This window comes from Pan paniscus, chromosome 21 (assembly GCF_029289425.2).
Source record: "Pan paniscus chromosome 21, NHGRI_mPanPan1-v2.0_pri, whole genome shotgun sequence".
NCBI lineage: Eukaryota > Metazoa > Chordata > Mammalia > Primates > Hominidae > Pan > Pan paniscus.
The window spans coordinates 49,664,007-49,679,512 of NC_073270.2; the positions used below are offsets into that span (position 1 = coordinate 49,664,007).

General features: G+C 50.1%; 1 protein-coding gene across 7 annotated transcripts in view; it reads left to right on the forward strand.

Moving 5' to 3' along the window:
* The window catches only part of TOX2 (TOX high mobility group box family member 2), a 157,234-nt gene that overhangs the window by 18,873 nt on the left and 122,855 nt on the right, over positions 1 to 15,506 (forward strand). Inside the window, exon 1 of one of the 7 annotated variants that reach the window (XM_063601050.1) lies at positions 12,944 to 12,963. The exons of 4 other annotated variants lie outside the window; for them this stretch is intronic. Coding sequence is in view for 1 of the 3 variants with exons in the window: in XM_003825912.5 (XP_003825960.2) it covers positions 13,112 to 13,237 (126 nt within the window). In the remaining 2 variants the exon portion in view is untranslated. Of the gene's footprint in view, positions 1 to 12,943; positions 12,964 to 13,088; positions 13,238 to 15,506 lie in introns of those variants that run through there. 2 more of the 7 variants (XM_003825912.5, XM_034947030.3) reach the window with 2 other exon arrangements.

The window sequence follows — 15,506 nt, forward strand, 5'->3', positions numbered from 1 at the left end:
AGGGCAGGTCAGCGGCTTCTTCCTCTAAGCAGAGACATCAGTGGGCCTTGCTTCCCTCCGTGCATCCTCCAGGGGCCTGGACAAATCTCATCTGCCCCTCTTTCTAACACCTTCCCCGGGGTTGCTTTTGGGGAACCTTTCCTAGCTGTCTGGTGGTAGGGGGCAAAGTCCCTTCAAGAAGGAAGTAGAGGCAAAGGCTGTAATTGACTAACGCAGACCCTGGGGCACCGAAGAGAAACAGAATTCTAGTGACCAAGTAAGGTCACTAGAGTTTAGAGCTCAACAGAAGGGTGAGAAGCTTCTACCTGGGTAAAGTTGGGCATCACACTCACCTGGAGCAAAGGGGACCACGTTGACCCCCACAGGTGGTGAATGTCTCCGTTACCTAGCTCATTTCTGTAGCTGCAATACCATCAGGATTTCAACATGTGAACTTTGGGGGTACCACAGCATTCAGACCATAGCAGATAACATGCACATTAGCAATACGATTGCCATGACAGAGTGGTTGGTGTGGTTAATACCCAGGTTAGTTGGCTGATCCCCACAGAGGGCTGGTGACTGCCTACCTCAGGCCAGCGCATCTGAAACTGAAGAGCACCTGAATCACATGAGGGTCTTGTGAGAACGCAGATTCTGATTCAGTAGGTCTGGGGTGGGTCCAGAGATCTGGCATTTCTAACAAGGGCTAGATGTTGCTGCTCAGGGGGCCATGCTGTGAGAATCAAGGCGTTTGTGTTAGGCTGAGATTCTAGAAGCAGAGCCTGAGACGAGGGTTCTTGTGTGAGAGGTTCAGTGGGGAGTGATTGCAGGAGAAAGGGGGAAGGCCCTGGAGCAGGAATGTTACGAGAAAGTGGGTCCCACCTGGAGGCTGGGGTGGCGCCTCTGCAGCCCACATGTCAATTAGTCATTGGCCATGGGCTGCCCAGGAAGGGGAGAGGTATCATGCCTCCTGTGCCACCTCCCAGCAGGTATTTCTCCAGAGGGAGCAGCTGTGGGCAGCTGTGGGCATCAGCACTCAGCCCCCGGGGAGTGGGTGCACAGCCTGAAAGAGGGGTTCTGGGTGGAACTCGTGGTCATCCAGTCACAGTATCTTTGCCTGAGGATGGCCTTGAGGAGGGTGGACTGGGAGGCAGGACTTGGGCTCCGATGTGGACTCTGTTGTGTCCCCCAGGGTGGCCGCCTCTCCTTTCTGGGAGCTGCGTGTGCTGCAGGTTCACAAGGTGATGGTTTGGTTGGTCCTTTGTTCTGGTCCTCAGGCTGTGATGGAAGCTGAGGGTGGGGATGGGGGGAGGGTCTGCACAGGAAGAGGCAGCTCTTATTTCAGAGCCCAAGGTAAGGAGAGAGAGAGAGAGAGAGAGAGACCTGCCTTCAGTCAGAAATGGCAGAAATTACCCCTGAGGCCTGCAGTGTTCAGGGAGGACTTCCTGGCAGAGGGAACCTTTAGGTGGGACCTCCAAGAAGCATAGGAGGAGAACACAGAGGAATGGGGAAAGGCAGAGGCATTTATTTAGCATCCATCACAGGATGGGTATTTCACTTACGTTATTTATTTAATCTTCAAAACAATCCTATTTAGAAAGTCACCTCCACCGTGCAGGTGAGGAGCTGAGGCTTGAGAGGTGAGGGCACTGGGCTGGGGTCACAGTGGGATTGGAACCCAAGCCTGCTTGCCAGGAACATACTTTCTCTTCCTAAGGGACCACACCACATAGGGAGGGGGTGTGTGGAAAGGGGAGGGGAGCTGGAGGCCTTGGGAATTACTGCAGACCTGACTGGATGGGCAGAGGCTCGTATAGAGGGGGCTGGGAGGACACTGACTGCCAGGCTCTGGGGTTTGGATTCTGTATGGGGAGCCATGGAGGGCTTTGGGGCAGGCGTGATGGTGCAGTGTCATGCCCTCTGTCCTGGGACCCTCTTCCCATCCCAACTCTGAGCCAGCTTCTCCACATTGTCCACCCTCCCTGGATTCAGACTTCATCTGTGTGTGTGTTTGTGTGTGTGTGTGTGTGTGTGTATGTGGGGGTGTGTGTTGGGGTGGGTGGAGTCCATCCTGGACCCTTTCTGTAGACCATTTTTTGGACATTTGGGCTACTCCAGACAGGGGTCATCTATTTTTGCTGTAAGTGTTTTGTGGGGCAGAGGCCAGGCTAAGCTGCCGACAGCATCCCTGGAATCATGCTCTGTCCAGGAATCTTGGTGACAGCTGGGTGTCTGGCCACTGTGGTGAGCCTTCCTTCTCTACCCTTCCCATGCAGCCAGCCCCATTCTGTGCACTGGTGCCTTGGGGGTGAATGGAGGAAGGAGCACAAATCATTATCCCAGATGAAGACAGATTGGGCTTGGGGTGCGTCAGGACCTTGTGGGGAGGATTCGGTTCTGAATTATTTTCAGTCTTCTTTGCTCTGTCCCCACCTCTGTGGCCTGAGTTTTCCCTCCCAGTCAAAGCTGGGAACATCCAACTCTTTCTCCGTCATCTTCCCTGTAAGCCTCTCCTGCGTAGGATGTTATATAAGCTATAGTCACAGCTTGGAACCTGGCACGATATGCTGATATCAAACATGGAAACTGTTAGTGCTAAGCTGCTATGTGGGGATAAGATGGTCGAATGAAAGGTACCAGTGGAGTTGGGGCGGGGACGAGGAGGAACTACTGTTCAGTGAATACCTACTATGTGCCAAGCACTGTGCTAGGTGTCTTTTGTGTACTATCTTATTTAACCCCTACAACAGCCCTGCAAATTATGTATTACTATTACCATGCCACAAATGGGATAGCTGAAGCTCAGAGAAACTTGCCCAAGGTCACACAGCCTGTAAGAAGCAGAGTGGATCTGCCGGGTGGGGTGGCTCATGCTTGTAATCCCAGCGCTTTGGGAGGCCGAGGCGGGTGGATCACCTGAGGTCAGGAGTTCGAGAACAGCCTGGACAACATGGTGAAACCCTGTCTCTCCTGAAAATACAAAAATTTAGCTGGGTGTGGTGGCAAGTGCCTGTAATCCTAGCTACTCAGGAGGCTGAGGCAGGATAATTGCGTGAACCCAGGAGGAGGAGGTTGCAGTGAGCCAAGATCATGCCATTGCACTCCAGCCTGGGCAACAAGAGTGAAACTCCATCTCAAAAAAAAAAAAAAAAAAAAAAGAAGCAGAGTGGATCGTGAACCTGAATCCGTCTAGCTCTGAAGTCATGGTCTTTATTCTGCACCACATATTCTTGCATGCACAGGGGTCTTTAGCTTCCTTTTGGAGACCCTTTCATGTGTTCCTCATTGAGACTCAGACCATCAACCTGAGAAGCCTTGGCATGGCGTCTTGTCATTCCCACTGGTAGAGACAGGCAGACCTACCCACAGAGGTGAGTGCCCACCTTGTCCCAGCTCAAGGCAATGTCATAGGCCAGCAGGCTCAAACTCAGGGTCTGAACTTTCCTGATCCCAGCTGCTTCCCAGCCCCCAAGAGGCTTTGTTGTTTTCAACTTGATGTTGAGTAGACCAGATACATGTTCTTTGGCTGTGAGTATTATCAGCGCAAATGCTCTTATATTAGCTCCTGTATTGGTTGTGTATTGCTTCACAGTAAGCCACCAGAATTAATGGCTTAAAACAATAACCATTTCATTAAGCTCATGATTCCATGGGTTGGCTGCAAGGCTTCCTGGCTAGGCTGGTTGTCTCTACAAGCTCTCCCTCCCTGCATCATGGTCAGTTGGCCAGTGACCTGGGAGCTGGGTGATCTAGGACAGCCTCCCTCGTGCGGCTGGCAGTTTGCATGCTGCTGGCTGGGGGCTGGCTGGTTGTTGGCTCAGCTCCCCGCATGACCTCCTGTCCTCCAGCAGGCTAGCTCGGGCATGGGCACCTGGGGCTCCCAGGCTCCCTGGTGCATCAAGAGAGAGCAAACCCCAGTGTCCTGGTGCTTTTCAAGCCTCTGCTTGTGTCACCTTTGTTTTTGTCCCATTTGTCAAATACAAGCATATGGCCAAGCCCATATTCAAAGCATAAAGAGAGAGATGATGAGAGGAGTGGCAGCCTCATGGTGCCGAGGGCATGCATGCAGGACAGGAGGCTATGATTAGGATTAGTGGTCATCTTTGTAATCTACACATCTGCCCCCACTCTTCAGACAGCAGACATTCATCGAGTCCCTACTGTGTGCCAGGCACTGTGGCAGGGAACAAGACAGGCCTTGTGCTGTGGGCATGTGGCCTCTAGTCTAGCCAGTGAATAATCACATGATGAAACATAACTAAAGCAGAACAGGTGTGATGAAGGAGAGCCACACAGGGCCGGGAGACCAGGCAACAGAGAGCTCTGGGGGGACTGTGGGAAGACTAGGAGTTGCTAGATGATGGGCACAGGGGAAGCATTCCAGGCAGGGAAGAGCACGTGCGAAGGTCCTGTGGAAGGAGGGGCCTGGCACACTTGACCACTCCAAGAAAGTGCCAGTTTCTTTTAAGTGTCGGCAACCTTGGGCTGGGAAAGGAACTTCTGGTTCGCAAAGGTGCCCTGAGCATTTCCGTGCGATGCAGTCTCAGGAGGGAGGTGGCTGATAACCTTCCCACGGGCAGCTCCTGGGTTTTGTGGGCTGGGAGAGGAGACCCAGGAGGGATTTGAGCATTGGGAAGGGTGTTGTGGGCACAGAGTTCAGTTTGAGGAAGGGGGAGGAGGAAGCAAGGAAGGGGTCAGTTGCAGAGGATTTGGGAGGGACGGGTGTGTGAGGGAAGTGAGGGGTTTCGGACTCAGTCCTGCTGGCTGGTGGTCTTTGAACCATGGACTGAGAATGAGGTGATCAGATGTTGGGGAGGCCCGTAGGGAGGGTGCACAGAGGAATGACTTGGGGACCCTCCCCAGCCACACCCCAGGTCTCCAACCCTAAGCCAGCCTCTACGTCCATGTGCAGGGCTGGGAGGGCCATCCTGGGGGCGACCGCAGCATCGAGTCCCCATGCGGAGCTGCCTGCCCAGTCCCATAAGCAGCCTTTGATGTCCCTGGAGCCTTCAACAGCTTCTCTGAAGGCAGATCAGGGGCTGTGGTTTTGGAAAAGGCCTAGCATCACTGGGTGCCAGAATCATGATCATAAATGAACCAGCACAGATTGGAAAAATGGGAGGAGTCTGGAGTGTGGGTTCCTGCTTCTTGCCAATGTCTCCATGAAACCGTGCAAGTAGCTGCCCAGTCCTGAGCCTCCGTTTTCTCACCTGGAAATAGGGCCAGCTCCCATCCTCCCTGGGTCAAGTGAAGAGGAAGCTTTGAGGGCTGTTAACCTCAGCACCTTCAGTCTAATGCTTGTGGACAATGCGGGCACCCCAGTGACTGCATGGTGGAGTGAAGCAAACTCTCCTCTTACCAGGACCCATGTCAGTGGAACTTTCTTCCCCAGAATAAACAGAAACCATGGCAGCCGGGATATGTCATGTGGACTGGCAGCCTGTCCCAGTGATGGCCAGGAGAAGGGCCTGGCACAGATGCGGGCCCCACTTACAACTCCACCCGCTGTGGGATGACCCACCGGGACCCCTTAGTCCTCCCCTCCTGCCTGAGGTAGGACTGAGAAGTTCAGTCCTGACTTTGGGTTTCCATTCAACCTCAGATTTTATTATTACTTAATGGTAAAATGCTTGTCCCGGAAAGCATGTCTCAAATGAGATAAGTTGAAGCAATCCTGGCTTCTGCCCCATGTCCTGATGGGTGCACTAGGAGTTATCAGGATGCTGCTGGATGTGGGCACTGAAATGGCAGCAAATCTACTCTGAGAGGGAGGGCGCTGAGCCTGTGAGCGCCTTCAGTCTTCAGATGGCCAGTGAGGTGGTGGCATTAATATCCCACTTTACGGAGAACCTAAGCTCTTTACCTGGGGTTCACAGCTAGTATTTGACAGTGCTGGCATTCAAACCTGCATCTTCATGCCCCAGGACTTATTTCCACATTGGCTTTAGCTGAACTGGAGGCCCAGCCACCACATGGCAGGCAAAGAGCATTTGTCGCTCCCTGCATTGAGGGAGTGACTGGTCTGTGACGCCTGCCCCCCAGCACAATGGGTCCAGGGGTGGTGGAGGGGCATCTGAGGCAGCTTTGAAGGCCAGGGGGTTTTTCCAGCCCTTGTGTTTCTGCCTTATGGCCTCCTTGTGCAGCTCTGGCAGGAGTGGACAGGTGCCCTCGCTTCTAGAAGCATGGTCTTGCCTTAGCTGGAAGTTGAGGGTGGAGCTTCCTGGAGTCGCTGGCTTCACCTGCCTCTGCAGCCATCCAGACAGGATGCCAAAGCCCCAGCTTGGGTAACCCCCTTGTCTCTTGGAGCCCCAGTGTCCTTATCTGTAAAACGAGGAGATCAGTGACTCAGGGACAGCATAGCATAGTGGTGCTGGGCATGCATGTTAGGTCCTAGGACCTTAGTTCCAATTCTGTCTGTGACAATTACTAGCTGTGCACATCTAGTAAGTTACTTAACCTCTCTATGCCTCAGTTTCCTCCTCTGTAAAATGGGGATAATAATTGCATCTACTTAATTTGTGGTAAGGTTTGCATAGGGATTTCATCATATTGGGACTGGAGGAGTTGAGTAAGAAGAAAGGGCAAAACCTTGGTCTAGCTTCTGCCAATTTCTGGGCAAAAGCTGAAGTTAGCACAAAGTCAGCCCAAGCATGCTCCACTGCACTCAAAGTACAGTTCTGCTGCCAGAACCCAGCCAGGGGGAGGGGATGGGAACTGTATAAGAGTAGGACGGATGCCAAGACTAGCGAGGCATTTTAACAAAATGAGGCTGGAATGTGGCATTGTGTAAGTCCCACAAATGAATATGTGCGGTGAGGTTGGAAGATAAGTGAGGGTTCATTTGGTGAGACCATTCGTGTAGTCAGACATGAGTTTAAACTGACCCTGCAGCTTAGAAGCTGTGTGGCCTCAAGAGCTTACTTAACTCCTCTGAGCCTGTTGGCACACCCAAAAAGAAAAACAACTCATTTCATTTTGCTAGATTGTCTAAGGATTAAAGAGATGACAGAAAGTACCTGTGCCTGGCACAGAGTAGATGCTTACTAAGCACCCCAAGAGTGTCTTATGGGGTGCTTATGTGATTGAGTCGGTGCTGCTACTGAGTGACCACAGGGATATGCTCAGATATGCTGCAGAGGTTTCCTTCTATAGTTAAAGGGCAGGGAGTCATGCCCTGTATGAGACATTTTTCCTTAGGGAAAATGAAGTCATGGGACTTGTTCATCTGGATAGTGCAGTCCGGGGGTGTATGGGGCTTGGGGTACTGCAGGCAAGTCCCTGGGACAGTGTGGCTGAGGGATGGGGCATTGGGTCTAGGAGCTTGGTGCAGAGCTCAATCAGGAACCTTGAAAGAAAACACAATGTGAAGACTTTCTACCTTGAGGACAATGGGGCCGTTGAAGGATTTTAAATGGTGGGACGTCACTTTTTTTTTTTGAAGAGTTGGTGTCCTACTCTGTCACACAGACTGAAGTATAGTGGCATGATTATAGTTCACTGCAGCCTTGAACTCCTGGGCTCAAGTGATCCTCCTGCATAAGGCTCCTGAGTAGCTGGGATTACAGGCATGCGCCACCATGCACAGCTAGCTTTTTTTTTTGGTCTGTTTTTCAGAGATAGGTCTCGATATGTTGCCCAGGCTGCTCTTGAATTCCTGATCTCAAGCAATCCTCCCATCTCGGCCTCACAAATTGCTGGGATTACAGGTGTGAGCAATCGCACCTGGCAACTTTTTTTTTTTCCCCCAAGAAAACTCTACTAATTGGCCTGGAAAATAAATGGGGGAGGGTGAGCTAAGGGGCTGCTATGGGGATCCAGGCCAGAAGGGTGAGAGGCTGAGCCAGAGTCGCAGGGATGGAGGGAGAAGAAGAGGTGACTGCAGAGGATGAGGCAGCGATCAGGGCACCCTAGGGGTGTGGTGTGGCACTTTAGTGGTCAGTGCTTTGCAGAGACGAGGCACATGGGATTAAGCAAACACAAAATCCCAGTGGGCATGAGGATGTAGACCAGGGCACCTTAGAAGCGCAAAGCGGCTTTAGTCACTTCCCTTGCGTGAGATTTGTTTGATAGAAGCTTGCAGCTTTGCAGCACTTAACAGGTGCTGATGGGGGCATCACAATATTGTGAAATTAAGCTGTGAAGCCGACTTCATTACCAGCTTACCTGGCGATGAAGCAGCTGCCTTAGTTAGCACTGATGGTTGGGCATGACAGAGCTAAAATTGAACTTGGCAATTACTGCTCGTGAGAGGTTCTCAGTACTGTGAAAGGAAGGTTCCATGGAAATCAACCCTGGTAATCACAGGGTTTAAAATTAGTCAGTTACTATTAAGGTTGCTCTGTCAGCATATGCTTCAGGGTGATGTGAGGGAAGGGGGCGTGGAAGCTTGGGTTTGGGCTGTTGTGGGTTACCTTATGTTCACCTGCACTGCATTTAAGAAAAAAAGTTGGTTCTAGGACAAAGGTTCGAGAGTCCCAGTGTTAATATCATGGTGCAGGGTGGCCATTTGGATAATAGGTGGTTTTAAAGCCTTTTTTTTTTTTTTTTTTTGAGTATTTTTTGAGACAGAATTTCACTCTTGTTGCCCAGGCTGGAGTACAATGGCACGATCTCGGCTCACTACAACCTCCGCCTCCCAGGATCAAGTGATGCTCCTGCCTCAGCCTCCTGAGTAGCTGGGATGACAGGCATGTGCCACCACACCTGGCTAATTTTCGTATTTTTAGTAGAGATGGAGTATCACCATGTTAGCCAGTCTGGTCTCGAACTCCTGACGTCATGTGATCCACCCACTTCGGCCTCCCAAAGTGTTGGGATTACAGGCGCGAGCCACTGTACCTGGCCTAAAGCCCTGTTCTTTTTATTTGCGTAAGCTCACACCCTCTCAGCTTTGGTGTTTTCTATTGACTTAAGGAGGTTTCCTGACTCGCTTCTGGCCTCTCCTTGGGATGTTGCGCAGGAAGAGCTCAGCTCTCTGTGGGTTCCTCCTTGCCCTGGAGGAAGGAATGATGTGATACGATGGAAGGTTCCTGAGTCCTTCACAGAATTGTTTTTGGTAAACCTTGGCTGGAACATCTCAGCAATCTCAGAAGATTTGTCCCCATTTTGTGAATAAAGACAGCAAGGGGCTGATATGGGCTTGGTTGCTACTGTAGTGAAAATCAAAGGACAAAGCTTATCATGATTCAATTGTGAGTTTGCCTGGGCTGTGTGCACTGACCCTCATCAATAAGAAGATGGAAGTTGACTCCTTGCTGTGAGCCTCAACTTCCTCATCTGTAAAATGGGAACTTGTTTTGTGCAAGTGTGAGGATTAAATGAGATCATCAAAGCACAGTAGAACCTCAGCATGGTGGCTGTTGGCTATTAACAGTGATATTTGTGGACCAGACCAGGCACTTTCCATCGATGACAGCTGCTTTGACAAAAACCCCACCAGGAGGGAACTATTATTCCCATCTTAACATTAGTAAACAGAGGCTCAGAGAGGATCTAAGTTTGGCCAAGATCTAAGGGTACAGCCAGGATTCAAACCAAGGCATTCTGGCCACAGAGCCTGGCCATTGTCCCTGCCCCTCACCCTGGGAACAGCTGAACAACAAGGAAACAAGTAACATCATAGCTCATGCCTGTCATCCCAGCACTTTGGGAGGCCAAGACGGGAGGATTGCTTTAGGACAGGAGTTAGAGACCAGCCTAGGCAACATAGTGAGACCCTATTTTTACAAAAAAAGAAAAAACACAAAAATTAGCAGGGTGTGGTGGCACATGCCTGTAGTCCCAGCTACTTGGGAGGCTGAAGCAGGAGGATCTCTCGAGCCCAGGAATTCAAGGCTGCAGTAAGTTATGCTCATGCCACTGCACTGCAGCCTGGGCAATAGAGGGAGACGCTGTCTCAATAAATAAATAAATAAATAAATAAGAGAAAAAAGAAAAGAAAAAAGAAAACAAGCAGCTTGGACAAGCTGCCTCCGTGGATAAGAAGAGAGAAGCATTAAAACTGAAAGATCATTTCCAAAAGGCTGCAGCTTCTCCACAGGAAGCTGAGTCATCTCTCTTTGTTTTGAACCGTAACCATCACGTTGCCTCAGAATCTGAAAAATTAAAAAAGAACTAAAAAAATGCTGAGTTTCTTCATGGTGCAGAGGCCCTTCTTGTCTCCACACCAGAAGGAGCTGAGCAGAGGGGCCACAGCGATGGGACCCCCTCCAACCCACATTAAATACCTCCACCTGAATGTTTATTGCAACGGCAAGAGCACTGCACCTGGAATCCGGTCTCACACCCTTGGATTTGCCTTGCTAAGCCTCAGTCATCCAACCTGCCAGGCAGGTGCACCTGCCGCAGCCCTGCCTTCTCTGTGGGCCTGGTGCTCTCGGGGTGCACGAGTCAGGGTTGGGAGGATGCTTTCTCACCTGTACACCTGTGGATGGTACGATCACAACCCCAAATGCCTCCTCCCAGTACATTTGGCAGAATTCAGTCCAGAATCTGGGCCTTGGCTTAGCTCCTGTAAACTCCCTCTCCTACAGATGGTGGGGTTCAGTAAGAGTTTGATGAAGAATGCAGGGGCTTTCTGTGCTTGTCTGGTATCACCCAGCTTCTGCCTTTTAAAATGCCTCATTCCTTATCTGTGTACTCAAACTCTGCCCCTTCTCCAAATCTCGGCTTGACTGACACCTTTTTCATGAGGCCCTCGCCCAGGTGACCACCCTGAGACCCTTACCGGTGAGTACTGTCTTCCTTATACTCACCTCTGTGTGTAAGCTGGGCTTCCTGTGAGGACAGGGGCAGTGTCCTGATCACACATTGCTCCAGCTTCTGGAATTATGACCTATGTGAAGTAGGGAGGAGAAAGAGGGAACAATAAAAAAAAGTTTTTTCAGTGAATGAATAAATAAATGAGACTTGAAAGATTTTTACCTTTGTGTTTTCTGACAATCAATTATACCTTTCACTTATCTCTTGTTTCTGAATAACAAGTTTAACATTCAACAAGCAACATGGCTTCTTGCGACATCAACAAATGCCCATCATTTTCAAGGCCGCATAGTATTCCATTCTATGGAGAGCCATGATTTATTTATCCAATCCTCTATCGATGGACTTTATTGTCATTTTCATCTTCTTATAAATAATGATGCAATAAATATCCTTGTCCACACGAATTTGAGCCTAGAAAGTTCTTTATCATCCTAAGCTTATATGAATATTCATGGACAATTTCTTCTTGCATGCTTACAGCTTTGTGTGTGTGTGTGTGTTTCTAAATCTTTGGTATGTCTGAAATTTTCATCCATCTTTGTATCGCGGTGCAAAATGCACCTCTCTTTTGCCTTGAGACGAGTGTCATGTGCCTTGGATCTATGGGTTGTGTGCACTTTCTATCTGGTGAGCACGCACTGTGTGTCAGGCCCCATGCTGGGAGCCAGGACCCAGAGATGAGCAAGACAGACGATCCTGACCATCAAGAAGCTCAGAGTCTAGAGAAGAACAATAAACACAGAAACAAAAGCCATCAAACACATGAACAGAAGCCATTGGCTGCAGGAGTGTGCTATGGACAAAGTAATTCAGATGCAGGTGAGATTAGAGGAGCTCTCTTTGGGGAAGAAGGAGATCTTTGAGCAGAGCTGGAAGGATGAGAAGCAGTCAGTTGTGTGAAGGTCAGGGGAAGAGCATTCCAGGCAGAGGGAACAGCATGAAAAAGGTACAGAGGCAGGGAAGCAAGACTTTTTCCTTTCTGGAGCCTTTTGTAATCCCCCTTCCAGCCTCTCCCTCCTCCTGCAGACACGCTGGGCACCAGCCCCCTTTATCACATGAAATTTGCTATTCCCAGGCCGTTCTCTCTGTCACTTACTTTAGTATTGTTACAAGTGTTCAGGAATAGGATGATTCCCCAGAGCTCTTCCTGCTTAGTCTGGATCCTCTCAGCTCTGTGGTGCTTCCTCAGCAGCCTTTGCTGCTACTGAAATGTCCAAAAAATTAAAATTAGTTTAATAGCACCTGGCACAGTACATGACACTTAATAGGTACTATTATCCCCATTTTACAGGTGAAGAAACTGAGGCTCAGGGAAGTTAGCCATTCCAGCAGGCAGAGCTAGGATTCGAACCCAGCTGTGTCTTATTTCAAAGTCTGCCTTCTTCATGGAGCCCTAGTTTAACTGCATTTGTGCGAAAGCTAATAAGAGACTGCTGGTTAATCCTTAGTGCCCGGGGCCAGCTTTATCCCAAGCCTGATCAAGGCTTGTGGTGGGTGACCTTGGCCTTTGGCCTGATGGCTTCAGAAGAGTGGAAAGGAACCAGGGGAGGTTCTTATTTTTTTGTTTTAAATTACAAATGTAATACACGCTTGTGGTAAAGAAAAAAAAATGAAACAAGAAAGAAAAAAGCAGCAACTGAAAATATCTCCTCCTCCCTAGTGTAACTGCTGTTAACAGCCTGGTATCTTTTATAGTGCATGTTCAAACACATACGTATACACCGTTATTGTTTTTATAAAAATGGAACCATGTCCTTGACTGTTTCTCACAGGCAGTTCCAAGTCAGTACCTACACACCTTCCTCATTCCATCAGAAGTATTTCATTGTATTCAACCAGACCCTGGCTTTCGACATTTAGCTGTCTCTAATTCTCTCTGTAACAAGCAACATCCTTGGGCATGCATCCATGCACTGAGTACAGGTATTTCTGCAGGATGGATGCTCAGAAGTCTAATTGCTGAATGAAAGGGCATGCAAGTTTCACACGTTGACAGGTGCTGCCAATTTGCCTTCCGAAGACTCTTCCAGTGCAACACCCCTCCCAAGGCAGCGTGTGTGAGTGGGGAAGGCTCTTAAGCCACAAATGACGTGGAGCCGCGCTGTACTTAGGGGCTGCCTCCCCTTCTGCTCCCCGAGACCTGGCGTGGAGACCGCCACCAGGAGCTCCGAACACGCAGGCCCAAATTGGAATAGGAGATGGATTTTGATAAAAGAGGTTAAATAACAGGTTTTTCCATTTCACCTTATACGAACGGGATGGGGGGTGGGGGTGCTGGGCCTCCAGCCAATAGAGGACCAAGAGTTGTCAGGAGGGCTTATAAAGCTTGCTATTTCTGGCATTTTTTCCTCTTTCTCTGCTGATTATGCAGCAGACTCGCACAGAGGCTGTCGCGGGCGCGTTCTCTCGCTGCCTGGGCTTCTGTGGAATGAGACTCGGGCTCCTTCTACTTGCAAGACGCTGGTGCATTGCAGGTGTGTTTCCGCAGAAGGTAAGCAGCGGGTGCCCACCGCCCCATGAGGTGGAGGTGGTCAGGCCGTCACTGTGGGCTGAAGACAGGTGATGTCTGGATGGGGGCAGGCAGGGACCTGGACTGGTGCTTGTCACATTCTGGAATGAAGATGCTTTAGAGGGGCCAGGAGGCCTGCAGTTGGCAGCTCCTTCTTGGAGAGGAATTCTGGAGGCGGTTTGGGCTGTCCTCTGGAGAGCAGGGTCAGGCTGTGGCCTTGGTGCCCAGGTTGCTCAGGATCATTCATTCACTCATTCATTCATTCATTCAGCACACCCTGCAGTAGGCCTGGCCAGGTGTGGGTTGGGGGTTCTGGCTGATTCAGACTGGAAACAATGGGAGCAGTAATGGGGATGGCCCATGGCTTGGGAGGAGCCCAGAAGATACCTGGGCTGAAGAGTGACAGGGGCCTTCCAAGAAGGCAAGACAGGTGAGAAGCAGCTGAGGACGTCACCAGGAATACCCGAGCTGCCTCTTCCACTGGATTTTGGAGTTTGGGGAATCAATAAAAATTTCTTGCCAAATTTGGTGAATGCCACCTTTTCCTTTTGTGAAGTAAGGACATTAAAAAATAACCAGTTGGGATCTCTACGCAGCATACTTTCGTAGAAGAAAGGACAGCAACAAATGAGAAAGGAACTACTTAAGGGGACACACATGCCCTTAATAGGTGGCAGAGATTTCAAATGCAGAAACCTAACATGAAGGGGCCATCCCAGCTGTGCCTGGGAGGCTATCTTGGTGATGGGAGTTGACTGGGTTGGGGGCGGGGCTTGTTGCTGTTGGTGGTGCTGCACCCAGCAGACCAGCAGGCCCGACCTCTTCTGGTGCTCTGATTTATCACAGCCATTGTTGAAATCCGGCTTCGTGCATGTGTGTCCCAGCAAAAGAAGGCTCCCGCTCAGGTCCGCTTTCCGTCATTTGGAACATCCTGGGTGAACTGGGAGAGACCAGGAAACACCAGCTTCTGTGCCTCCTGGGATGGTTTCCACCTTCTCCACTCTGGGTCTGAAAGCCTGCAGGAGGCAGTGGGCCCAGGTCTGCAAGGGAAGCCTGAGGAGCCAGCTGGACACAGAATGTAGCTATTGAGCACCTACTGTGTACTGGGGTCTGGGTTAGGCACTGCTTACATATCTCAGCTCGGCCACAAATACAATCTGTGACATAGGGCAAGTTCCTTGAGCTTTCTGTCTCTTCATCCATAAAATGGGGACACTGATGCCTGCTTTCTTGTGTTGTCATGATGGTGTGTGTGTATAAGCATTTACGTGTGTTCATGTGTATATGTATGCACACTTGCACATGTGCACACACACACTGTGTAACACTTTGCCTGGTGTGTGGAAGGACCTCATTAATGAGGCATGAATGAATGAACAAATGACCTAGGATGTCGGCTCAGCTCATGAGGAGGGCGTGGCTCACAATGGCATGTGTTTGTGTGCATCTGCGTGTATGATCCAGGGAGCTCTCTTCTTGTGCTTAAGAATCAGAGGCTCTGGAATCTGTTTGGGGAGCTTGAAGGGAGGGCCACGTCTGTTTCACAGCCCTGGCTAATAGGAATTCTTTGTGTTTCTGGTCACTTCCATGGGTTCTTGACTGGGAGAGGAGTTCATGGCAAGGACTGACTGGCCATTTTGAAAGAGAACCAACCGATCCTTTTAGTGTTAACACTTCCTGAACAACTTACTGAATACCACTCATCAGCACTGTGTTGGTGGGGCCCTGGGAAAACAGCCAGCCAGTAAGCCAGCATTCAGATTGCTACCTGACGACCTGTTTGCTGAGAGCCCCTGGCTGGGAAGGAAGGTGCTGGAAGGAAAGGAGTCTTGGAAGGGAGAGAGTGGCTGAGAATTGCACCCTCACACATGCTCCCTGCCTGGAGAACAGAAGCTGAGCCAGGTTTAGGACCTTGTTTTAAGTCATGGCTCTGTTCCTTACTTGCTGTGTGACCTCAGCACAGCAACCTCTCTCAGTCAGAGCTTCCTTGCCTATAAAATGACATTGTTAGGAGGACTAAGTGGGATAAAATATGTAAAGTACATTGTTGGTGCTCAGTAAATAACGTGTTCTCCTGGGGAGGGAAGAGGCCCTGGAGAGCTTTTGCCTGAAACCAGGGTGTCTGTTGGCACACAGGGGCCCAAACACGGCAGGCACCTGCTGAATATTTATGGGAAGAAGGAACGTGTGCAGAAGTGGGAGGCCTGAGTTGCAGGGCTTTTCCTGCCATTAGTAATTGCTGTGTGATCTT